The 26426-nt window shown below is 46.8% G+C and overlaps 1 protein-coding gene across 1 annotated transcript; it reads right to left on the minus strand.

Annotated features, from left to right (window-relative positions):
- Positions 1–6294: 6294 nt before the first annotated feature.
- Positions 6295–25774, minus strand: LOC127035038 (glutathione S-transferase theta-1-like). The gene is made up of 5 exons (XM_050924537.1): positions 25566–25774; positions 10420–10507; positions 9051–9201; positions 7900–8076; positions 6295–6731 (listed from the first exon to the last, which is right to left on the minus strand). Exons 1-5 carry the CDS (start codon positions 25675–25677, stop codon positions 6540–6542), a joined length of 720 nt encoding a protein of 239 aa, XP_050780494.1. The 5' UTR covers positions 25678–25774; the 3' UTR covers positions 6295–6539.
- Between the last annotated feature and the right edge of the window lie 652 nt (positions 25775–26426).

The raw sequence follows: 26426 nt of genomic DNA on the forward strand, positions 1-26426 counted from the left end.
CTCCCACTCCGTTACCAAGGTGTAGAAGACCAAACTCAAAAGCTTGATCAAAAATAAATCCACGCCTCTTTTCTACATAGAGTAACCTCCTATGCAGCAGCATTAACCACCACACTTGTGAGATAAGCTTCCCTATTTGAAACATGAATAACGCTCAAGAAGGAGTGTGAAGATTCAGGCATATTTCAGACCAGTTCAGCCCTGGTGGAAGCAGGCAGAACTCCCATGGGAGTCAATGAGGATTACATCTACTTATCTTAGGCCTGCATATAGCTGGCCATGTTTTTTATTAACTCTCCCATGGACATACCAAGCCTGCCTATTTTCAGGGCCGACTGACAGACTTTCCCTTCATATAAAGCATTTTAGTGGCTTGAAATTACAGAAAAAGAATACAGCAAAATTGATTATGCAAAAGGCTCAGGAGACAGCAGTAGCCTTTGGATGACTGTGGGAAGCTGATTCACAAAGCTTTGACAGCTTCTCATGCTGAGTGCAGACCTCAAAGCTGTCCAGCACAGAAAACCAGGCAGTTTCCCAAAGGCTGTTTCCCACCGTGTTGGCCAGCAGCATGTGAGCTCCAGGACTTCTGTGCATGTTGCTAGTCAAACTTCAGCACTGAATGGTTTATGCTTCAATCAGCCATGAAGAATTCACCATCTAGATCTGTATTTGCAGGTCAGATGTCAGGTATAATGTGTGTGTATTGAAGACATATGTAACCTTCAGATACTCTTCTGTTCATCTGAGGTTCAGATTATCATGGTCTCTATGTATGGTTTTATACTTACTTCCCCATCAACATTGGTATCTCAGTACCTAGTTTATCCACTGACTTTAGAAAGCTCCATGGATGTGCTAAAAACATTCCCCAGACATGTTGTTGCTTATCCCCGTGGTCAAGATTCTACCCCTAAGGAGACAACATTCTGCCTAGTGGGAAGAAGAGCTAAAAACACAATCTACATTCTTTGGTATAGCAGATACCTTGGAATGTGATAAGTAAAATGCAGGTAGATGTTTACCAAATGCAGAATCTGTGATCACAGATTGGAAATGAAAACTGGGAGACCCCCTGGAATCACAATGGGGAGCCATTGTGTAATGAGCGAAAACAAGGAGACATTATACACATTTTCTGCATCACTATCCAGAACATAATGAAGGGCTGAAAAGATACTTCTGTGATGTTGCAGTCTATATGGTTTTATAAAAATATGCTAATGGAAGCATATAATGTAACTACAATATGCTTTATGCAAAAGGTCTCTTGTAAGGTATCATTACAAAGCCTATAATCTACTGAGTGTGTTCATCCTATTTCTATAAACGTATCACTCTTGTATCTGAAACTAGAAATATAAAATATAACTCTGAGGGTTTATTGTAATTATGCAAAGTGTTGGCCGTTACTGGTGGTTTAGAATCTTGATGACTCCCATTAATCAGGACAATTGTCTGCAGATAGATGTGTTTTACCTGTAAGTCTTCCTGTATACATGTGTGCTGGCAAGTGGGTAATGAAGTCTTGCAGTGAGGTGATCATATCACCTAAAATGAAATCCATCTTTAACCTGATGTCTTTCCATTGAGAAGGAGGGGGTGCGAATCCAGAGAGGGACAAAGGATTTCTGCCTTATGCAAAAGATATATAAAGGGATGGAACAGAACAAAGCATGAGAAGCCATCATGAAAAATTCCTTAGCTATAACCTGAGCTGGAACAAGAACTGAACCAGGGAAAAAATTGTGCCTAGGCCTGGAAGGTGTCCAGTCTGAGGAAAAAACTTACTATGCATCTCTGAGGGTGAGATTATCTGTATTCAGTTTGATTAGACATAGATTCGCACGTTTTATTTTATTTTGCTGGTGACTTACTTTGTTCTGTCTGTTACTACTTGGAACCACTTAAATCCTTCTTTCTGTATTTAATAAAATCACTTTTTACTTACTAAATGACCCAGAGTATGTATTAATACCTGGGGGAGCGAACAGCCATGCATCTCTCTCTATCAGTGTGATAGAGGGCAAACAATTTATGAGTTTACCTTGCATAAGCTTTATACAGGTTAAAACGGATTTTATTTGGGTTTAGACCCCGTTGGAAGTTGGGCATCTGAGTGTTAAAGACAGGAACACTTCTGTGAGCTGTTTTCAGTGAAGCCTGCAACTATGGGGCAAGTAATTCAGACTCGGGGTCTTTGGTGGAGCAGGCGGGTGTGTCTGGATCAGCAAGACAGGGTGCTGGGGTCCCGAGCTGGCAGGAAAAGCAGGAGCAGAGATAGTCTTGGCACATTGGGTGGCAGCTCCCTAGGGGGGTTCTGTGATCCAACCCGTCACAACTTCCTCAAGGCAATCAGAGTAGGCAGAGATTTCCCCTAACCAGTGAGGAAGAAAAACTGCCTAATGAGGGGAGCAAGAAAAAAAAAACAACCCACACAATATATCACAACCATCACTGAGTCAGAAAAAGACAGCAATACAAGATGAATACTGTGTATCAAACCCATCACCCACCTGTTCCTGGCCACAGGGAGGTGATGCATTTATACTGGGCAGCATTCATATGGCTTGTCAGATGTTGAAAGGGGACTGGAAAGTACATGGGGCTGGGAAGGGGGAAGCAGAGCAAAAAGAAGCAGAGACAGGGAGCAGAGCACAGAGCCACAGCATGGGGCTCAAGACTCTTACAGCCGCAAAGTGGATAGGAGGGAAGCTCCAGCAGCGTACTGGGTTGACATCTGCAATGTCATGCCAGGGCAGTAGTCAGAACCTTAATTCTTACCTGTCTATGACACTCCCAGCTAAATTCCACCTGGCATTTTGCTCCCCAAAAATGAACCTTCCTCCCAGATTCAATGAACTTCACTCCAGAAAAGGTTCCCAGGGTTTGAGCTTAGCTTTGTTTATCTCCTTCTTGAAGGTCTTTTACTCACAAAGGCTGAAAACGGGAAGGGAAGGGATCCTTCGTAACCTGAGGTCTGTTGTGGGTAACTGGGCTCAGTGCCCTGCTGGGGAAGTAAGAAAGGTCAGCAAACACAACCCCAAGGAAGCGCATATTAGAGAACTTCTTCCTTCATCCTCTCACTTCCCTGGGCCTTCTCGCATGAACAGAGAGCAACAATACCCGAAGTCCGAAGGTGCAAACAATTTTATGTTTATTGGAGTGAACTTCCAGCAAGCTTAAATCCAAGTTCCTTTTTCCTTATTTTTGAACCCCAACTTACTTCCTGTTTGCCCCTAATTTATATAGTAATATTCTCAGCTATACCTTAACCAATCATTTTACTGAAATCTGTCTAACCAATCCTAACATATTGTAACATAATTCTCTCCCCAATTATATCCCACTACCCTAATTAACTTACACCTAGCAAAATTTATTATACAGCCGACAGAAACAATTAGAGAACCAGACAGATTAACAATAGAAAATTGGGGGCCATAAAGATAAAACATACAGAAATGAGGGTTTCACAACCACAACTATTAAAAAGTAATTTCTTGCCAGACAGGATGCTATCAAACTAAGTTTTCTTTAATCATCTTTCTCTGGTGGGGATCTGCATTATCAGAACAGGATTGTATTCCTAACAGCCCAATAGCACCTTATTTCAATGTGACTAGTTTGAAATGTAAGAATGTAATGATATGCTTCCCAGCTTATGGCTGCCTCTGCTGCTTAGCCAAAGGCCTGAGCTTAAGAACAGGACCTCAAACAGTCACAGTAAAAAAAGGCCCTTACACAGATTCTTTCTTTTATACCTCTATAACTAGCTAAATGATAAACATATACCTAAATTCTTAAAGTATAGGCCTTTACAGGCAGGCCTGCATCTCTTTATCCTAACACAGCAAAGGGGTTCAGCTCCTTCCCTTACCTTTGAGTACCTCCATTTGTTTGAATGTGAAGGGGATGTTGTTCTTCTTGACAAAGATGTAGACGGATCGGCAGGGTGGTGAGAGCAAGTCCAGGTAGAGCTCTATGCCCATCCTACCTGCTTGGGCAGAGGGAGCAGCGGGGAGAGAGGTGCTGTGCTGAGGCTGAGACTACCTGTCCTTGGCTGTAGCTGCAGAGAAGGCAGACTGAAGAGAAACTTCTTTCCATCTCTTATTTACCGTGATTCGTTAGAGCTCCTCCCCTGCTGTTCCTCCAGAGGAAAGAGACAGGGACCAGGCCAAAGTGGCATTTCTCCCTGCCCCACCAGAATGTGAATAGTGTACCTTGGCAGCCACCTGTAATGCAGATATTTACATTGAAAAATTTCATCTGCGGGGCATATTCCAAGGAGCGTAGCACTCCCACCTCAGAAACCTCTCCCCTCCTGTTTGTATGACCTGGCCCCAGGACCAGATGCCTGTCTGTAAAACACAAGCACACCTTTGACATTACACAAATAATGATAAAGCCCAGATGCATTTGCATCTCTCAGAAACCCCCCTCCCCCGCTGGTCTCCATGGTTATTTGTTAATAACCATGTGTTGCTCCTTTCCCCACTCCTCAAGGTGCCCCTTGTGGATCTCCTTGACTGCATTGATGGCCCAGCTCCAGCAGGAGGAAGAGGGAGGCTCCATGTGAATTTGGGTTTGCTCCAGCTGGAATCCTGACAGCAGCCCATAGACAATAGGCTGCTTATTGTGGCGTTGCTTAAGAAAAGAAGACCCAGTTCTGCAAACCTGATCCACCTTCTCACTTGAAGCAGATGGGGAATGGGATGGGAAGGGAAAGCAGGAGGCCAAAGAGGAGGAAAGGAAACACAGGCAGGATTGTCTAGCTCAAGTGTTTGCTCATCACTTTGGCCTGGATGGAGCCCAAAAAGCAACTCTAAATTCCCCAGCAGCAGAATGCCAAGAGAAGAAGAATGCTCCTGGCTGGAGTAGGGGGAGAGGAGACCAGAGGGAAAGGCTCTGTAAGCCTGGCTCCCTGCTTGGACTTCAACAGAGCTGTGCTAGGAATGAATTTGGCAATTTGTATCCAATTCCTGTGGGGAGTAGGAGACAAGGCGGGTGAGGTAGTAGTTTTTATTGGACCAGCTTCTATTAAATGAAAGATATTACCTCACCCACCTTGACATCCTGGGACCCATGCAGCATACAAACCATGAGTGTAGGAAAGGTAGTTTGGTTGGAGGGGAACCAAGCCATTTCCCACTGCACTGTAAGCTGAGCCATGTGCTTCTATACAGGTCTGCCAGATGGCCTCCCTTCATGCTGCCTTTGTGAGTACAGCAGAGGCTTGGCCCTTTCTGTTATGAATTATAATGACTTGGTTAGTAAATCATGTTGGGCTTATTAAGGCCCATGAGAAGGTCCATCCACCCCCTCTGACTTTTGTTTCATTCTTTGCATTAAAAAACCCAAAACAATTCAAGCCAGAGTCTCATTTAGCTGAGGAGGCATTGAACACTCAGCATGGCACAGCATGCTGGCAGAAGCTTCGGTTGGAAATGCAGCTTTTGTTCATACGTTAGATCATTCCTTGCACATTAAAGCTTGAGCCTGCCAATAAAAATGTATCTTTAGTCGTGTGTATAGTTCCACCTGAAGATCGGACATACTGTTACTCATGAGTATCTGCTGGATCAGACTTGTCTTCCCCTACATATACCCCATCCCAGCTGGTTCATGGAGCTGGATTCAGTAGCTTCCAACTGATGGAAACACGTGTTTGCTTAGAAATTCTCATGCCCAGCTTCCCAGAAGCTGTCTTTGTCCACTTCTCATCCATTTAGCTGGAGGTTCTCTTTACTCTTTCATTGGTAAGGCTGTGAATCTGCAGCCTACTCTCCATGCAGACTGGGGCGACGATGACTCCACTAGAGAACTTGCAGTGCATACAGCTGCGCCACTGTATGCTCTCTAGAGGAGCTGCACTAAGCCAACAGGAGAGAGCTTTCCTGTTGACTTAATTAATTCACCCCAATGAGAGGCAGTAGCTATATTGACAGGGGAAATCCTCCTGTCAACATAGCACTGTCTACGGTGGGGGCTAAATTGGTATAATCTAGGTTGCCAAGGAGTGTGCGTTTTTCACACCCTTGAGAGATGTGGTTATCCCGCCATAAGGTTGTAGTGTAATTAGGGGGAAGGAAAAGTATTTTGAGACTAAGTCATTTGGAAATTGCTCAGCCCCTCCTGCACAATGTGACTGCAACACTAATGCACGCAAGTATCGGAAATGTAGGCTTCTAGCTAGTGAGGGACTGGGGCCTTGCACACTGCTGAGTGCCAATGTGGATTGAGCTGCTAAGAGTCTCAGGCAGGTCCAGTGAGGATGAGTCAAGGAAGGAAAGGGAGCCCTACCAATACTGCAGCTCACATGTCTACAGGGGTGATTCAGTGTTTGTAACAACAAAAGATAGTATCTCCCCTTCTGTAAATCGTGGAAGGGCTGTGGTTAAAATATTGTTAGTAAGATGCTGTTCTTGCCTTTTGGGCAGGAAGGCCACTGACATGTGGTGTTGGAGAAGGGAGTGAAACATGCAGGAAAAACCCACACAGGATTAGCTTTGTTTAGAGGAACACTTCCCCTTTTTAATTCAAGGTTTTAGAAGCCGTTTCATAGATTCCCTCAGTTCTGGGGGAAGTTGAGTGGTGCTCAGATTCTTGGCATTCAGGAGTATCTCATGTGCTTGCTGGAAGAGCTCCTTCCCCACAGCTTCCTCCACCCGGCTGCGCCACTCCACCAGCTTTGGCCTGTTCTCAAAGATGTCACAGCCACATCCTACAGGCTGTAAAGACAGAAGCAAAAACACAGTAGTACAACTTCCATGCGAACAGTCCAAACCAGAATCCATTCAGAGGGATAGGACCAAAAAGCCATCTGGAGTTCAAAACGAATCTCAGCGGGATCAAGTCAGGTCTGGATGATTTGGGATTTTGGGGCCTGGTTTCAGCTCATTTCAAGTTCTCCATTTTTAGGAGATTAGAATAGTATCTTAGAATACCTGTGACAGCTACATGGGGACACAGAGCGATAGCAATGTTGTCTTCCCCTTCTGCCCCCTACTCCAACATTAAAAGGAAAGGTATTCTTGAGCTTTCATTGGAAATACTTTGTTTGGGTTTAAAAATCTCTCTGCAGAGTTTGCAACCCAAAAATTAGAGTCATGCTAACACATGAAAGCCAGAATGTGAAGAGACTAGTATTTCACTCCACTGGGCAATGAAAATAGACTAACAAACAGACAGCACAAGTGTCAGTAAGTACGTTACAAACACCATCTCAAGAGATAATCAATTTTATAATGAAAAGTAAAGTAGATTCACACCAGCCAATTAAAAAGAGCCTTCTACAATACAAAAGCAGATACTTCATTCTTAAGGATACATACAATGATACTTCAGTTGTGTGAATGTATTTAGGGATACAGAGGAAGTCCTCGCTCTAATATATAGACATGTTTTTTTTCTAAGTTTAGACTGTAGGCTCAGCATTTCAAGGAAAAAACAAACAAAAAAACCCCACAACTCTGACCCCCAGACTTTTCCCTATGGAATTCCCAGTCTGAGGAAGGGAAACCATGCATTTCTCAATCAGTTTAAAACACAGGTAGTTTTTCCACAGTCCTGAGCATCTCCAGTTACACTCAGCCTAGAATAAGTTTTAGTAACTTAAGACCTTTCAGCTAGTCTACTGATTTCCATTTATTTCTGCCAGAGGACCAGGAATCAGAGCAGAGTTGAAGTTCTTTAAATATTTTTCATTTCCATAGGAAGTGTCGCTTCAACTCTTTCAGTTTTATCCAAAAAGTTTTAAAAACAAACAGGCAAAGAGAATTCTTATTTGAGATATTTTTGCAGGACATGAAAACCATGTGTCAGCCCACTCTCCCAGCAACCCAGCTTGCTTTGTCTGAAGTCTGGTTGGCAACTGGAAACAGTAGGACCAACACTCACCTCCATGAGCTCCACAATGGCCATCAGGTCTGCCAAGGAGATCTCGTTGCCCACAATGAAGGGCTTGTTCTGAAGGAACTTCTCCTCAAACTGATTCAGAACAGAATTCAGTTCCTTGACAGCCTCCTCTAGCTTCTCTGGAGAAAATGGCTGGCCTATAAGGAGAGGCGCCAGTACCTACCAGGGAAAGGAAAATGCAGTTCTTACATGTTACCTGCAAATTTTTAGTCCATCCACCATGCAGCCATGGCACCCTGAACCACTCCAAGTATCCCTCATGAGTTTATTATGGAGTGGGCGGAGTTAACTAGTACTGGAAACCCCCTCTGCCAGGCTGGTTTGCATTACAACCCATTGCATCATATTCCTCCAAACCAGGCAGTCTTGTTCAGATTCTCTTCTTTGGAGACATTTGCCTTTAAAAAACATTTCACACCAACTGCGATCACAGCCCCTTGTTTCAAAAAGAGAGGGCTTGTCTCTGCTGAGACAAACATTAGTTATGTCTAGTCAGTCAGAAAGCAGAAGGAAAGTGGTCAGTGTGTGGCACCATCTCACCCTTGCCATGCCGTATCAGTTACATTTACTTACTACTCTGGACTGAGTATAGTGGAGACAATGTTCCTGCAGATTCAGTCTTGGGAAGAATTGGGACTAGAACATAAAGGAATCTTTCAGCAGGAGTAAGTGGGGCCATTACAATCCATCAGGCAGAGTGCTGGCTCACCAGAGATGCCAATGCAACTCAATTTCCAGTTTAATTTCCAAATCTCAGCTGGCCTGGGTCTTTGCCTAGTGGGGCTCAACATCCAGAAACAGTCCCAGTCATCCATACAAGAAACTCCAAGCAAACAGAATGTCTTGCATTTTCTAACTTTTGAGTGCTGGACTTCGCAACCTCAGTGCTCTTTTAATGTCATTTTTGGGATGTAATAGAAATCTACACCACCCTGGCAAGGTACCAGCCCAGCAAGACAGTGACACTCTGCATGAAGGTAATTCTGAATATGCCCCTTCCCGCCCAATCCCTTGCCCCACACATACTTTATAGGAAATAGGGATGCTATAGAGAGGGGAGGTTGAATGCATTCTATGTGCCACAGCACTAGCAGGTGCTAGCAGTCAGTTCTCATATCATCTAATATCTTTACCTTGATTATGAAAATTTGGCACCCTTTCTCCCGAATGGTAGTGTGCTGCCAGGACAAGTACTCATCAACCCGGGCCCGTTTCTGCAGGTCTGAAGGGTACCAGTGATCAGGGGTGTTGAATTTTCGGCTCAGATAGAGAAGGATCGCAATGCTGCCCAGATAGTAACAGGGAACAATGGGCAGGTGAATTAAGAGGAGATGGAAGTTATTGTCTCCCTCCTTCCCCCCACATCTCAGAATACTCTTACTACCAATAGCTAGGTCAGTGAGTTAATACTGACAGACCCAAGAATCTCCCCTGAGTCCCTAATAACCAGTCATGTTCTGTACCATGAGAGTTGCAACTCAGACTTCTCTCCCTGCCCCACTCTCCCCCACTAGAAATGTATATACCATAGCAACATCTACTTCCTAGCACTGCTTGAAGTCTTGGGTATTTTTCACAAAAGAAATGGTGAGAAAGTGAACATTTTTAGGGTTTTTTTTAAGTTTTGCTTTTCAAGACAAATTCATTTTGAATTGTTTAGGTGAAATGAATGTTTTAGTTTTGAAAAAGTATTTGGAGTTTCTGCATTCCAATTCCAGCCACTTCCCAGTGGGGGGTGGGGGGAAGGAAAGAGAAAGTGGAAAAAAAATCCACTCTCACTTTTGCTTCTCCCACCTTCCTCCAGAAAATTGAGAAATGGATTTCCCCTTCTCCTTCCTTCACACACCTTTTTTTTTTTTTAAACTGTCCTGTGATACTTTATCCAGCTTGTGGGACAGCGGCTGGGGGCGAAGCGGGGGGGAAGAAGGGAGATCAGCCATCCAACCCCACTATCGCCTGTATTTCCAGTTGCAATTTGAACCACTAGAACAATTTATACCATTTTTACTGGACCATACACCCATGATGGGAAAGCTTTACATTACCAGACCTGTAGACATCCTCAAGCCAGCCCCTTCTGCACATACAGTCAGTGACTCACCAGATCCATGGAACTTTGCAAGTACTGAGCCTATAGGCAGCTTAGCTGTAACATCACCTGATGCAAGTGGCTAGACTGGGCCAATGTTTATCCTCATCTCCATGTCTTCAAAGATGGATGCACAATTGTAGCAAGGCATAAGGGACACAAGGAACAGGGAAATATAGGACTGGAAGAGGCATAGATGAGTGGGGCTGATAAATAGAGAGAGAAGAGGAAGGACATGAATGCAGAAAAGACACAAAAACAACAACATATAAAAGACAGATAAGCCAAGGCATGAAGAGAGAAGAGAGAAGCAGGTAATTAGGTGGAACTCTGAGTAGGGCACATAGCAGATAGATGTTAAATGTTGTGATGTTAGACAATGCATCAGAGGGTTGCATTTGTTTAATCCTCACCTCTCTGCTAAGGTGAAGGCTCCATCCTTTAACGCTGGTACTTTCTTCAGCACATTCACCTTGCCAAACTCTTCACTAAGGTGTTGCCCTAAAAATATTTAGGAGATTAAGGAGGTGGTGGCACAAGAGGAAGATTCAGTGACTAGAGGGAAGCAATCCAGCAAAGTTTAAATTTAGCACCCAAATAAAGCTACATTCTTCACCAATTAGGGAGGATCAGCAGAGTCCATGGGAATATTTGACCAGGACATCCCAACTTTGACATAAGGAAAAGTCTTGTTTATTTTCCTAAGAGAGCAAGTGGGCAACCGAGCTCCATAACAGATATAGATTTTGCAATAAGATTTATCCTGATGCTATCTTCCCTGTTCATCAGCTCAGCATTCCTGTCTCTCCTGTTCATTGTCTGCATGTTCAGTGTTCTGACATTTGTTAATAGGCTTGTAAGGCTCAATGTATGCTAGTAATCTTGTCAGCTCAGGTCTGCTTCATAGACCTTGTTTTAATATCAGATATCTGCTGCTGGAGTGTTCCAAGACCCCTGTAAGGATCCCTGTGTGAGGCACTTGACATACGTAGAGTGAGAGGCCCACAAGGCTTGCAATCTAATTTTAAGATGAGAAATAACAAATCGGTGTAACCCTAAGAGGGAAGCAGGACAAGGGTAACCGTGGAAAGTGAAAGTTAAATAGGCCTAACTGGAGCACAGTTCAGTTCAGAGGCAGTTAGCTTTTCAGGCCCTATTAGAGTGAGGCAGGATTTCAGTCATGCTTTTGAAACATGAAAATGCAATATTTTGTAACTGAGTGCTGTCACACTTTTACTAAACCCAAAAGCTGCTGTTGGAGTTCAGTTGTATGCATTATAGTCTGTACTCAGACATCCGTTGCTTTCGATTATCAAAGGGAGCTGCCACCATTAGTTTATTGCAGGAATAACTTGCATCAGGACAGGGAGGGGAGAGAAAGGCATGCTGTCAGGTCTGAGGTAGGTAATAGACATAGGCATGGGTTTGTTTTCTCATGACAATTCTTCAGAGCTCCAATACAAGACAGAAGAAAAGGGATGAGCTTTATAGCCGGAAAGGAAAAATATTTACCGGTAGTTTACTTGATGTCTGAGTGCTCTTCACATCAGGGCCCAATCCTGAGAACTCTTCCATGCACAAGTAGTGCTTGCCTACCTGGTTAGACTCACTTCCGTGGATGACTTGTGTGTTTGCAAGACTGGGCCCTTTGTTTTCAAGCTCCTCTAACCAACTTGCACAAGTGAACCTCAGAGAGCTAAATGATGCAACTCTCAAGTCTTTTGTACTAACATTCTGGCACCTGATCCCCAGATAACGCAGAACCTTCTGGGAATTGGTTTAGTTTTCTGATACTTGAATAGTCACAAATGAGGCTTGCCATCTTTACACAGTGAAAGTGGTTCTATTTGGAACACAGCGTCATTTGGCAACCTTCCAAAAAGGATACCAAGATTTTTCCATGTTTCTCTCTCTGCTCACTGCTCTGCTCTAGAAATGCCTGGAGGATTCCAGGCCCAGACTTCAAGCCTTTGGGTGGCAATTTCTGTTCTGTCCAGTCCTCATCCATCTGTTTCCCTGAAGCCCACAATGTTAGAAGCAGACTGGCTTTTATTTTTATTTTTAAATACAGCTTAGCCTGTATATTGTGTTTTTTAGCCAGGGTTTGGTCCTTACAGATTAAGCAGGATCTGTTGCAATGAGCCAACATGTAATTGCCACTTTATGAAAGAGCTCTGAGGTATGGGTGTAGTTTTGGGGCAGAGTATTGCCCCTCCAAACTGCAAGCCTTGGGCAAGCATGGAATCCCCCCCTCTCCCCGAAGGCCCCATTGGCCTGCTGGAGCTGCCCTCCCCCCCCCAATATAGAAGTCAAACTACACCTATGCTCTGAGGCAGGGGTCAGCAACCTTTCAGAAGCGGTGTGCCGAGTCTTCACTTATTCACTCTAATTTCTGGTTTTGTGTGCCGGTAATACATTTCAATGTTTTTTAGAAGGTCTCTCTCTATAAGTCTATAATATTATATAACTAAACTAGTGTTTTATTGTAAAATAAACAAGATTTTCAAAATGTTTAAGAAGCTGCATTTAAAATGAGATTAAAATGTTGATCTTATGCTGCCAGCCTGCTCAGCCTGATGCTGGTCTGGGGTTCTGTTCACCTAGGCTGGCAGAGGGCTGAGCGAGGCCTGTGGCCGGGACCCCAGCTGGCAAGGGTCCGTCAGTCAGAACCCAAGACCAGCAGCAGGCTGTGCGGAGCCGGGACCCAGAGGACTGGGGGCAGAGGGCTGGAGTCAGGGCTGGGTATGTGGGGGGCCATAGGTGTCAGGGCAGAGGGGGGGCTGGGTACGGGTATGGGTGCCAGTGTCAGGGCTAGGGTTTGTGGGGGGGATGAAGGAATCAAGCAGAGGGCTGAGTGTGTATGAGGGAGGTACAGGGCTCAGGGCAGGAGCCTGGGGGGTGTGCAGGGCTCAGGGCAGAGGGCGTGGGGTGTGTGTGTGTGTGTGTGGGGGGGTCAGGACTCAGAGGAGAGGGCTGGGTCACTGCCCCCCCTAAGAACTCCCAACCCCGCTGCTCCTTGTTCCCTGACTACCCCGTCCTGGGACCCTTGCCCCCAACTGCCCCCCCAGGACCCCACTCCGATCTAAGCCTCCCTGTTCCTTGTCCTTGGACTGGACCCTGTCCCCTACTTGTCCCTTGATTGCCCCGACCCTTATCCACACCCCCGTCCCCAGCCAGACCCCCGGGACTCCCATGCCCCATCCAACCACTCACTGCCCCGTGACAGGACCCCCAGAACTCCCAACTTATGCAACCCCCCCCAGCTCCTTGTCCCCTGACCACCTCCTCCAGAGACCCCCCACCCTGACTGCCCTGACCCCAATCCATCCTCTGCACCCTCACAAACCCCAGGACTCCCATGCCCCATCCAACCTCCCCTGCTCCCTGACTGCCCCTTCCAGAGACACCTGCCCCTAACCCCCCCCCGGGACCCCACCTCCCCATTCAACCCACCCTGCTCCCTGTCCCCTGACTGCCCCCACCCCTTATCCAATCCCCCCAGCCCTGGGCCCTTTACCTTGAGGCTCCACGCAGAGCCAGACACGCTGCCCCACCGGAAGGAACAGCCCCAGCCCTCAGAGTACTGTGCGCGGCGGCGGCAGCAGAGCTCCAGTTGAGCAGTGAGCATGTCTACCTCCTCGCGGAGCCAAACGCTGCCCCGTGGGAGCGCACAGCCCCAACCCCCAGAGCACTGCATGCAGCAGCAGGGATCCAGGGGAGGGGAGAAGGCGGGGGAGGGGCCAGCAGCTTGCTGCACTCGGCCTGTGTTCCAGCCCCTGAGCGCGGACCCCGCGGCTTGCCGTGCCGGGAGAGTGTGGCCATTTGCCCACCCCGTGCACACAGCTATGCTTCTGCTCCTGTTGGGGGAGCAGAGGGCAGAGGAGAGCGGGAGAGGCGGGCAGGATTTTTAATGGCATGTTGGAGTCCGGGCAGGCTCCAGCGTGCCATTAAAAATTGGCACGCTTGCCGTCTTTGGCACACATGCCATAGGTTGCCGACCCCTGCTCTGAGGCCATATTTAAGGTATCACATAACAATTGTGGCTCTTCCAGGGAAGCAGAGCCTCCACTTGTTTCCAGTGATCCAAATTCAGACCTTGGGCAGAACTTTGTGCCCTCCTCATGGCATATCCCATGCTCAGCAACTTTGTCAGGATTTGAGAGTAGGACTTGAAGCAAGAGTGCAGATCTGGACTGAAGATTTTAGCACACCTTTCACCTGCTGTCCCATATCTAGCACTGGTCTCTGTCTGCATGCTGAGACAGCATAGGGGCCCATGGTTTGTCTGTATAAAAGGCTATAATAATCCTGATTTTGCACCATGAATACATGCGTATATCCACACTGGTGGCACTTAGGACCTGAACAGAACCAAATGTATTTAACTTACAAGGATTTCCATACGAATCCAGGAGGTTAGCGCAGTCTGAGATACAATGCACTTTAGAATCCCTGTAAGGGGAGCAAATGTAGCTGTGCTTCTCTGCTGTATTCATAAGCAACCTATTGGCTTTGGTAAAGCTTAGTGCTGCTACTGTATAGCATAGAGTGTTTGGAGCTTGCAATTTTGTTGAAATCTCCTTTAGTCAGTCCAATGACAACTGAGTCAGTTTCTCACCCTTTTCAGTAAGTTCATTGGCTTGTCTCCCCCTGCCCCATATTTTAGTGGCTCATGGTGGTCAGTACGGAAAAGGAAGGAAGCCCAAACCTGTGTTTGTTTAATAAGTTAAATATTCTTTTAATTTGACAATGCCTCCTTCCCCATGGTACCTTGAATATTCTTATTCATCTCCCTCTACCAAAGTCTTTAGAAAGGCGAATGTCAAGCAAGAGCAAGGCATAGAGAGAGGAGCGAATATGTAGCAGAACTCTTCATTATTAGTAGGCTTTATTGCAAACTAAGGCTTCCCCACTGAATGAATGGAAGCAAGCATGAGACTTCTTGGAGAGAGCACCTGTGCTGTGAAACACTCAAGTTTGCCATAGGCCTAAAGGGGATTCACTTAACCAATCATTGAAGCAGTTAGATGAAAACTGGTGGATTAACTGCTCCAGGTTGCACTGGGTTATATCAAGGAGCACTGGGGAAGAAAAGAGTAACTGCAGAGTGTCTGCTCAAGAAACTGCATTTCTCCTTCCTGCTGTTACTGGAAGAGGGACCTAAAGCGAGAGCTGCAGTGTGTTGCAACAGCATTTTTAACATGCCCATGACTGCAGTCTCAAGGTCACCCCAGCATATAAAGCCTAAATCTGACATTACGCCTTATTAGCAGCAAGTGGGATGAGGGGAGTAGCTTGTGTGTTAGTAATTACAGACTGTTTCTCTTTTCTGGTTTATTCCAGCCAGGCTTAAACTACATTTTGTGTCATAAGATGGATGACAGGGGAACATCCCTGCTGTGTCCGCTCACATTCACCTCACCAATAGGGCTGCAGCAGGAGCCAGAGAGGTGTAAAATCTCTGCAGAATGTAGGGCAGGAACCAGCACGGGGTCCTAGACACGGCACACAGCAGCTGCTGCAAGGTCAGCATAGACACATTAAGGCCACATAACTTTGACAGATTCTTCTGTGTGTGTCATAGCTCAGCAAGATCCCAGATGGGGCTGCCTGAACTCAGCCAAAATGAGTATTTCATAGGCACAGTAAAACCCCAGGAGTCCTGTTTGCAGAGAAGGGCATCCTATTACATGTCCCTAGTTCACACTTCTCTTGATGAACTATTGCCTTTGGTACCAAAGACACTTAGCAGGCACAGCTTTGACTTCAGGACAGCAGACTTCTGTGATAAAGAATTGGCTGAGCCTCTCCAGAACCAGCTGGGGCAGCTCCAGCATCAGCATGACAACATAGATACTGCCTGGGAGGCAGGTTGTCAAACATGAGCAACTAAATGAGACTCATAAATCCCCCACTGGCGTGTTTATGCCGCCCCTCTCCCCCACATGCTATTTTGTTGCTTAAGACTAGCAGTGGATCCCCCACCCTCACAGAAAGCATCTTGTGCCCCATAGTATCAGGGTATTGACAGGAACCTCCAGAACTTTAGAGGATGTAGCTGGGAATATTTGGATTACTTTAGACTCAGAGCAGAGCTTCCGGCCCCTGCCTCCAGCTAGGGAGGGACTTGATCTAGAGTGAGCGTTTTGTGTGTAGTTAGGCGTGCTCTGAGAATGCCCACAGGATCAGCCCCAATAGGCAGGGAAACGCCAGCTTTCACCTGGCATGAGGATCCCACTGGGGCTTAAGCATGAGATTGGGTATATGTGCAGGTGCCTGAATGCTTGAGGCAGGAACTTAAGGACTTAGGAAACTTTTACAGTAACAATTTAGGCACTGAGGGATTTGAAACACCTCTAGAGTGAGGTAGTAGCTGAGCAGGGGTTTTGATGATCTCTTTGGTGCCTAAACTTTGACCTTAGGTGCCTCAGAACTGGCAGTTATGTGTCTAAGTGCTTGAGGCATAGGGGTTGAGAAAGCTAAGAAAGACCAGAGTCACAGCAGCAGGCTGGGCAAGTGCTTTCATTTTATCAGGGAATAATGGAGAGCTCTCCTTAGCAGTGCCAACTTTCTGGTTAACACAGTTTAACTAAGGGTATGCCTACACTTGAAATTTCAAAGTGCTGCCGCGGCAGCGCTTTGAAGTGTGAGTGTGGTTGGAGCGCCAGCGCTGAGAGAGAGCTCTCCCAGTGCTGCACGTAAACCACATCCCTTATGGGTGTAGCTTGCAGCGCTGGGAGCCGCGCTCCCAGCGCTGTGGCACTGATTACACTGAGGCTTTACAGCGCTGTATCTTGCAGCACTCAGGGGGGTGTTTTTTCACACCCCTGAGCGCGAAAGTTGCAGCGCTGTAAAGTGTGAGTGTAGCCAAGCCCCGAGAGAGGAGCTGCTGTTCTTTGTAGATGGAATATCCATTGGGGATGAATAGAGCAATTAAGTGAGTATTAAGGCTTGGCTACACTGGAGAGTTGCAGCGCTGTAAACCCACCACCAGCGCTGCAACTTACTCACCATCCACACTTGCAGGGCACATACAGTGCTGCATCTCCCTGGGTGCAGCGCTGGTTGTACTTCTGCTCTGCCTCAGGTATAAGGATTGCAGCGCTGGTGATGCAGAGCTGCTCCACAAGTGCGGCCACCAAAAGTGCTGTAATTGGCCTCCGAGGTATTCGGAGGTATCCCAGAATGCCTGTTCAGCCACTCTTCCGGTTTGTTGTGAACTCCGGGCTTCCGGAGCTGCTTATCTAAAAAACAAACACAGCTCCTGTTTGCTTGAGCAGAGGCAGGCAGGGGAATTGCTTTGGAATGTTCACAGCTGTTTGCTTGAGGAGAGAAGCAACACAGCGGGCGGTGGGGAGGGGAGGGTCCGTTTTGGAGCAGCTGCTTATGTGGTCTAAAGGCTATTTAGGAGTGCATAATTTGCATTTAGTGAATAAGAGAGGGGTGGGGGAAGGGGTCGAAACTTTTAAAATGATTGAAGGTTGGTGCTGTGTATCTTCCAGTCCTTAGAACTTGCAAAGCAGGGAGCTGACATAGTGTCAGCTCCAAAAATCCACTCTCTCTGTCTCCCCCACACTCACTGTCACACTCCACCCCACCCCCCTCTTTTGAAAAGCACGTTGCAGCCACTTGAACGCTGGGATAGCTGCCCATAATGCACCACTCCCAACAGCGCTGCAAATGCTGCAAATGTGGCCACTGCAGCGCTGGTAGCTGTCAGTGTGGCCACACTGCAGCGCTTTCCCTACACAGCTGTACGAAGACAGCTGTAACTCCCAGCACTGTACAGCTGTAAGTGTAGCCATGGCCTTAATAAATGAAGGATGAGGGAGAGGAGAGAAAACACAAGGCATGGTGAAAAGTCTAAAATCCCTGCTCCTCTTTCAAAGTTTTAAGGCGTTTGAAAGGTAAGCCCGCAAAGGAGGTTTTTAACGAAGAGCTGTGCCTTTTTTGTTCTTTATGGTGGATGACAACCCACAAAGGCTCTTTCCCTCCTTTCATTGTTTGCAACACTGGCTCCTGGGTTTTTTTGTTTTTTAAATTCATAAAGCATCATGAACATCAAGGCTAGATGACCTCCTGAGACTCAAGAGGATGTTTGTTATGAACTTGAACTGAAGTGCCCAGGGCATTAAGTTTTTAACAAAAGAGTTATATATCCAGTGTTAGTCACTGACATTAGATAGGTATTAACAGGAGATAGACCTCAACCAATAGCCAAGTTTAAAGCAGTCTGATGGATTGGAAACCCCTTCCTTTCTCAATTACTCAGCTTTCACTCTTGTGATGTCATGCTCCACTAGCTCTCCAGTCACCACTAGCCTTACATCTACTCTGCAAAAGAGCCCTCACTGCTGAAAAGGGATGTTGGCAACATGCACACTTGAACTGGAAAGCAACATGTCTGTTCTTGTAGTTGAACTGAGGACTAAACACGTTCAGCATCATGTCAGAAGTGGTTGTTAAATCCTGCAGCACCCGGTCACCCGCCAATCCCTCCATGGTCAGTAGTGGGAAATGTTCACAGTGTCAGCAAGGCTAACGAGTTTTCTAGGAAAGGCAAAAAGGAGAGAAGAGAAATCCCACTTTTCAGGCTTTCTTTACAGTCCCTCTCAACTCCACTCTATTTAGTAGCTCCAGAATATACTCCCATGGAAGTTCTTCACTGAAGAGTGGCTTTAGAGAGTGGCCTTTCTCAGCTCTCCATACCTACTGTCTGAATATGTTCAGACAGTCACAGCTGCTGATTTTAGTGACAAAAATAAGTCCCTAGGTTTTGAATGCAGCTCCCCTATCGCTCAAACACAACTAGAAGGGAGTTCACACATTCCTTAGAGTGCTTATCATAATTGTTTACCAAGTTCCAGTCAATTACATCTGTGTAAGCTTATTGAAAGGAAGGGGGAGCACCCATGTAACTAACTTGGCTTGCAGACCTCCTATTACTGCTCAGTTCTCTCTTTCCCCCGTCATAAACACACAACTAAGGGTAGCATAAAATCCCTCTTTATCCTGTAAAGATGGTCTTTGATGCAAGTCCCCATATTTGTACCCTAGAGTCCAGAGTGGGGAAGGAACTCTGACACCTCCCCACTCCAGGGTTTAGGAAAACAAAACAAACTAACTCCAAAGCACTGCCTGAGTTTGTAGACTGAGCATATTTTATTTGAGGCAGGTTTCCTTCCCCCATAGTCACTTTCCAGACTAGAACCACAGTTTAGAGTGGGGGCAGGGTCTGCTCCAAGAGCTCGAAGTTTGCCATGATCACCTAATCATGGTAGTTTTTGCTTTTTAGACCATTAATTTCATGGGCCATCCCCACACTCCCCCTTTTTGGGATCCAGGAAGTGGGCGGGCAGAAGCCTAAGGGAAGGATCCAAGCCTAAGGGAAGGATCCACAGGACAAAGAAGCCAAGTGATTCCAGTGGCCAACTAATGAAATAACAGGGACAGAGGTGCAGTCAAAGGGTCAAATGAAAGGAACTTGATGGGGACACTGAGCAGAGAACCTCGGACAGCACCCACTGCTCCTCGAAGGCATCAAGGGAGCCAGTGGATGCCACCCAACAGGGCTGGATTAACCTTTTGTGGGCCCCATGAAGCCAGTGGAGCATGGCGTGTGGAGGCCAGTCCCCAGAGTGAGGGGCCAGCCAGGGGCAATGGGGCATGGCATGGCAGGGGCAGTCTCGCTCTGCCCAGCACGAGGGCACTATTTACAAACCACCAGTTGCCAGACACACAGTGGCCCGCCTGCCCTGTGCTTCCAGCACATGCCTTCCCCTCAGGGGTGGGCCCATGCTGTGCCACACAGCCACCCAACCCAATATCCTCCTGACTTCCTATGGCCAGAGCCCCCCCAGACCCACTATGCCCAGCAGCCCCCCAACCACCTCCACGCAAATGCATAGCGCCCTGCACAACACCACACCTGCGCAGCAGCCCACAGCCCCATCACAACTGCCAGCACCCCTTCCATAGAACTCCCACTTCCCAGTCCCTCAACATACACATCTCCCCTAACCCCTCACAGCCCAGCACTCCCCCCCACAAGAAATCCACTCCCCAGCCCCTGCCTGCCAGCCGCACTCGCTGGCCTTGTTGGGAGGCAACTTTATCTGCCAGGCTGAGCTGGCAGTGCAGCCAGAGCTGCTCAGAGCAGGGAATTGCTCTGGGCCTTTGGGAGTGGTGTGATCAGCCAGGCCAGGGCCTGTCCCAGATGGGCTCCCTCAAGATGCTCTTCTCCTGGAGGGGCCCAGCCAAGCTCCCCACACTGCCCCCTTCCCCCACCCACCCCCTGACCCTGGCTGTGACTGTCCAGGCTTCTGCACCAGTCCTAGGCGGCTCAGCTCCTGGGGGACAGGTGGGGTCCCACACGTGGTGGGAAGCAGAAACTGCCCAGAGCTGGAGGTGCACTGGGGTCTGGCCAGGGGGCAGAGAGGAGCAGGGAGGTGAGGACGAGGAGGCAGTAGACGGGCAGGCCAAGAGGAGCAAGCGGTGGACAGGGGAAGCCAGCAGGGTCTAGGGGTGCAGTGCAAGTGGAGCAGGCCAGGGCTCCTTCTGAGCATAGGCCAGGCTCCATAGAGCCATTGGAGCCATTGTAAACCTGAGTCTGTGCCCAGAGGAACTCTGCCCGGATGTGTGAATGGACAGAGGATCGGAAATAGGCCCCACAGTCACAGGAGACCCTGTCAGCCAACCTCCTCTCCCTGGTTTGTAGATGGCCATATTAGCCAGGGCCAGGGGGAGGTTGACTAGGAGGTCCCATGACTTTGTGGGGCCACTGATAAGGAGTGCGTAGATAAATAGGTGAGGGGAAGAAGTGCAACCAGAAATGTAACAGGATATCTAAGAGGAGCTGGAATAGAGGCTGCAACCTGGCGCACTCCAGGTAAACGTGTGCCAGGGTCTCCCTCACGCTGCAGAAGGGGCAAGTTTCTGGGATTAGGGTGAACCGCACCAAGTACATGCCCGTGCTCATGGCCCTGTGAAGGAGTCGCCAGCTGATATCCCCAGCAGGCCTCAGGACTAGGGTGGAATATAGGCTGGCCCACCGGGGCAGTGGTGGCAGGAGGTCCTGCCACTTTGTGTCAGGGTGGGATGCGAGGGTGAGGAAGTGCAGGGTGTGGAGCATGAGCATGTATAGATGTTTCCTTGGCACGGTCTAGAAACGAACCAGCTGCAATTCGTGCAGCTGGCTCACGGTGAAGGGGCAAGGGGGAAGCCAGTCCCCCTTATGCCAGGCAGCATTTCCATCCTACAAGAATAGTGTTACATTTGAGCAGGGGCATAAACATCCCCTTTAACAAAAAATGTAAGAAGTTGGAGGGGAGCATGTGACACAGTTGGCTTTAACCTAGTGAGATAACTGACACTTCCAATGAGGAAGTAAAGGCCATAACAGTTGTTTGGTGGAACAATCTTTCTCTTTACTGAAATGGGAGACACCTGCAGGTGAGGATGGAGCAAGAAAGGCTGTAGCGGTCCCAGCAGATATTATTGAGGTAGATAAGAATATTTTTTTAGGTTACTCATTACCACCATTTAAAAAGCAGTTAGTCTCAGTCTCTCTAGTCCTTCTAGTACCTGTTTTAGGGACACTGCAAGAATCTGCTTCAGAGTCATAAAAGGGAGACCAAACTCAAGACATTTTTAAGTGTTAAAGATGACACGAGAGCCAGGGTTTAGACCCAGATCAGCAACTCTGAATTACAGGGAGCTAGAGAGAACTCAGCGTAGGCAGGACTTTTCAGAAAGCATTTCTGCTCAGTGCTTTGGTTAGTCATGTCATCATAGAGGAGGAACATATTTAGTGGAGCATGGAAACAGCATGACTTATCCAGGTAAGTGGGGAACAAGACCTGGGAGATGGGTTGGAAACAGGAGGGAGCACGGGCTATAATGGCAGAGAGGAAGGAGGGTCAGGGCAAAGCTGGGAGGCAAGATCAAACCAGTATCTCAGATGCCTATATACAAATGCAAGAAGTATGGGTAATAAGCAGGAAGAACTGGAAGTGCTAATAAATAAATACAATTATGACATTATTGGCATTACTGAAACTTGGTGGGATAATACACACGACTGGAATGTTGGTGTGGATGGGTATAGTTTGCTCAGGAAGGATAGACGGGAAAAAGGGAGGAGGTGTTGCCTTATATATTAAAAATGTACACACTTGGACTGAGGTGGAGATGGACATAGGAGACGGAAGTGTGGAGAGTCTCTGGGTTAGGCTAAAAGGGGTAAAAAACACAGGTGATGTCGTGCTGGGAGTCTACTACAGGCCACCTAATCAGGTGGAAGAGGTGAATGAGGCTTTTTCCAAACAACTAACAAAATCATCCAAAGCCCAAGATTTGGTGGTGATGAGGGACTTCAACTATCCAGATATATGTTGGGAAAATAACACTGCAGGGCACAGACTATCCAATAAGTTCCTGGACTGCATTGCAGACAACTTTTTATTTCAGAAAGTTGAAAAAGCTACTAAGGGGGAAGCTGTTCTAGACTTGATTTTAACAAATAGGGAGGAACTTGTTGAGAATTTGAAAGTAGAAGGAAGCTTGGGTGAAAGTGATCATGAAATCATAGAATTTGCAATTCTAAGGAAGGGTAGAAGGGAGTACAGCAGAATAGAGACAATGGATTTCAGGAAGGTGGATTTTGGTAAGCTCAGAGAGCTGATAGGTAAGGTCCCATGGGAATTAAGACTGAGGGGAAAAACAACTGAGGAAGGTTGGCAGTTTTTCAAAGGGACACTATTAAGGGCCCAAAAGCAAGTTATTCCGATGGTTAGGAAAGATAGAAAATGTGGCAAAAGACCACCTTGGCTTACCCTTGAGATCTTGCGTGACCTACAAAATAAAAAGGCGTCATATAAAAAATGGAAACTAGGTCAGATCACGAAGGATGAATATAGGCAAATAACACAGGAATGCAGAGGCAAGATTAGAAAAGCAAAGGCACAAAATGAACTCAAACTAGCTATGGGAATAAAGGGAAACAAGAAGACTTTTTATCAATACATTAGAAGCAAGAGGAAGACTAAGGACAGGGTAGGCCCACTGCTCAATGAGGAGGGGGAAACAGTAACGGGAGACTTGGAAATGGCAGAGATGCTGAATGACTTCTTTGTTTCAGTCTTCACTGAGAAGTCTGAAGGAATGTCTAGTATAGTGAATGCTTACGGGAAGAGGGTAGGTTTAGAAGCGAAAATAAGAAAAGAGCAAGTAAAAAATCACTTAGAAAAGTTAGATGCCTGCAAGTCACCAGGGCCTGATGAAATGCATCCTAGAATACTCAAGGAGTTAATAGAAGAGGTATCTGAGCCTCTAGCTATTATCTTTGGGAAATCATGGGAGATGGGGGAGATTCCAGAAGACTGGAAGGCGGCAAATATAGTGCCCATCTATAAAAAGGGAAATAAAAACAACCCAGGAAACTACAGACCAGTTAGTTTAACTTCTGTGCCAGGGAAGATAATGGAGCAGGTAATCAAAGAAATCATCTGCAAACACTTGGAAGGTGGTAAGGTGATAGGGAATAGCCAGCATGGATTTGTAAAGAACAAATCATGTCAAACTAATCTGATAGCGTTCTTTGATAGGATAACGAGCCTTGTGGATAAGGGAGAAGCGGTGGATGTGATATACCTAGACTTTAGTAAGGCATTTGATACGGTCTCGCATAATATTCTTATAGATAAACTAGGAAAGTACAATTTAGATGGGGCTACTATAAGGTGGGTGCATAACTGGCTGGATAACCGTACTCAGAGAGTAGTTGTTAATGGCTCCCAATCCAGCTGGAAAGGTATAACAAGTGGGATTCCGCAGGGGTCTGTTTTGGGACCGGTTCTGTTCAATATCTTCATCAACGATTTAGATGTTGGCATAGAAAGTACGCTTATTAAGTTTGCGGACGATACCAAACTGGGAGGGATTGCAACTGCTTTGGAGGACAGGGTCAAAATTCAAAATGATCTGGACAAATTGGAGAAATGGTCTGAGGTAAACAGGATAAAGTTCAATAAAGATAAATGCAAAGTGCTCCACCTAGGAAGGAACAATCAGTTTCATACATACAGAATGGGAAGAGACTGTCTAGGAAGGAGTATGGCAGAAAGAGATCTAGGGGTCATAGTAGACCACAAGCTTAATATGAGTCAACAGTGTGATACTGTTGCAAAAAAAGCAAACGTGATTCTGGGATGCATTAACAGGTGTGTTGTAAACAAGACACGAGAAGTCATTCTTCCGCTTTACTCTGCGCTGGTTAGGCCTCAACTGGAGTATTGTGTCCAGTTCTGGGCACTGCATTTCAAGAAAGATGTGGAGAAATTGGAGAGGGTCCAGAGAAGAGCAACAAGAATGATTAAAGGTCTTGAGAACATGACCTATGAAGGAAGGCTGAAGGAATTGGGTTTGTTTAGTTTGGAAAAGAGAAGACTGAGAGGGGACATGATAGCAGTTTTCAGGTATCTAAAAGGGTGTCATCAGGAGGAGGGAGAAAACTTGTTCACCTTAGCCTCCAATGATAGAACAAGAAGCAATGGGCTTAAACTGCAGCAAGGGAGATTTAGGTTGGACATTAGGAAAAGTTCCTAACTGTCAGGGTAGTTAAACACTGGAATAGATTGCCTAGGGAAGTTGTGGAATCTCCATCTCTGGAGATATTTAAGAGTAGGTTAGATAAATGTCTATTAGGGATGGTCTAGACAGTATTTGGTCCTGCCATGAGGGCAGGGGACTGGACTCGATGACCTCTCGAGGTCCCTTCCAGTCCTAGAGTCTATGACTACTGCTAGTAGGAGCCTGCACATGCGTGTGACAGTGGGAGCATGCCCCTGGCCCCATTCCTTCACTTAACAATGCTCATCAACTAGTAATATGCTTAACTGCTAAGAATCAGAGACTGGGTATAACCTTGCACCTCCCAAATGCGAGCCTGACAGTTAAAAACAGGCAAGACTCCACCCCACCAAATGTACAACTGTTACAACAGTGGCCCAAAGTGAAAGAACACCACCAGAAAAAAGAGCTTAAAGAGCTGGGGCTACATTTCTTTCATGTGTCTTGTATCAGAGGGGTAGCCGTGTTAGTCTGGATCTGTAAAAGCAGCAAAGAGTCCTGTGGCACCTTATAGACTAACAGACGTATTGGAGCATGAGCTTTCGTGGGTGAATACCCGCTTCATCGGAATACCTACTTTCACCCATGAAAGCTCATGCTCCAAAACGTCTGTTAGTCTATACGGTGCCATAGGACTCTCTGCTGCTTCATGTGTCTAGTTTTCTAAATAAGATTTCCACTCTCAACTAGAGGTCAGCAATGAACAACAAGGCAAAATCCCTGTGTAGGGGGACAGAGACACATTAGGGTGTATAGCAAGGGAGGTGCCTGGGAATCAGTTACACCTGAGAAATGTAACATGCTGATATTCTGCACAGAGCCCAGCACAGATCAGTTCTCCCTTAAGATGTTATTGCTGGGCCCCTCTAGCAGAGTAAAGGGATAACATACACCCAGTCCATCCCCACAGGTACAAGTGCCTTCCACTCACCTTTTAGCAGCTCCACATGCTTGAACTCAAATGGGATGTTGTTTTTTTTGGCAAATATAAAGAGGGCTCGGCAGGGCTGGGAGAGGAGATCCAGATAAAGCTCTACCACCATTCTGGCAGCTGGGATTCAGTGAGAGAGAAGCCCGACAGCCTAGAGAAGATGAGCCTTTCACAGTAACTCAGCTGCAGCAAGTGGCCTAGAGGCAGGACTGAGAATAACTCCTGCATACCTCTGCTAAGAGCCCTTCCTAAGCAACTCAGCCAGCGCTGCTTGTTACTTTGGACCAATCAGGGCTCATTCAGGCTGGAAACACCCCAATGCTAATTCCCTAGCCATGGGAACAAAGGTTGAGGGATGGGGGAGGCAAAAAGTAGATAAAGATTGACCTGGCTTTATGAGAGGCCAAGCTATTCATCTTGTCCTTTTATTTATAATGAGGAATAATTTAAACCAGCTCAGTTAACAAAACAGTGGAACTGCAGTAAAGCTATCATGAGTGCTGAATCCTTTCTCACCTCAGCCCATCAGTACTGAGACTGTCAGCAGTTCATGGCAGGGACTGTGGGCAGCAGTCTCAAAGGCAGCTATGTGATATAGGTGCCTAAATCCAGTGGTGAACTGGAGCCGGTTCCCACTGGTTTGCGGGAACCAGCTGTTAAATTTAGAAGCCCTTTTAGAACCGGTTGTCCCACATGGGACAACTGGTTCGAAAAAAGCTTTTTAATTTAACAACCCATAAAGCTCCAGCAGCTCACCTCTGCCTCCTCTCCTGAATGCGAGAAGCTTGGGAGTGCTGAGAATGGTGGCTTTGCGCAAGTGGGGTGGGGGAGCGAGGAGGGCTCCAGGGAGGGGCGGCACGG

The sequence above is a fragment of the Gopherus flavomarginatus genome, chromosome 15, assembly GCF_025201925.1.
Source record: "Gopherus flavomarginatus isolate rGopFla2 chromosome 15, rGopFla2.mat.asm, whole genome shotgun sequence".
Taxonomy (NCBI): Eukaryota; Metazoa; Chordata; order Testudines; family Testudinidae; genus Gopherus; species Gopherus flavomarginatus.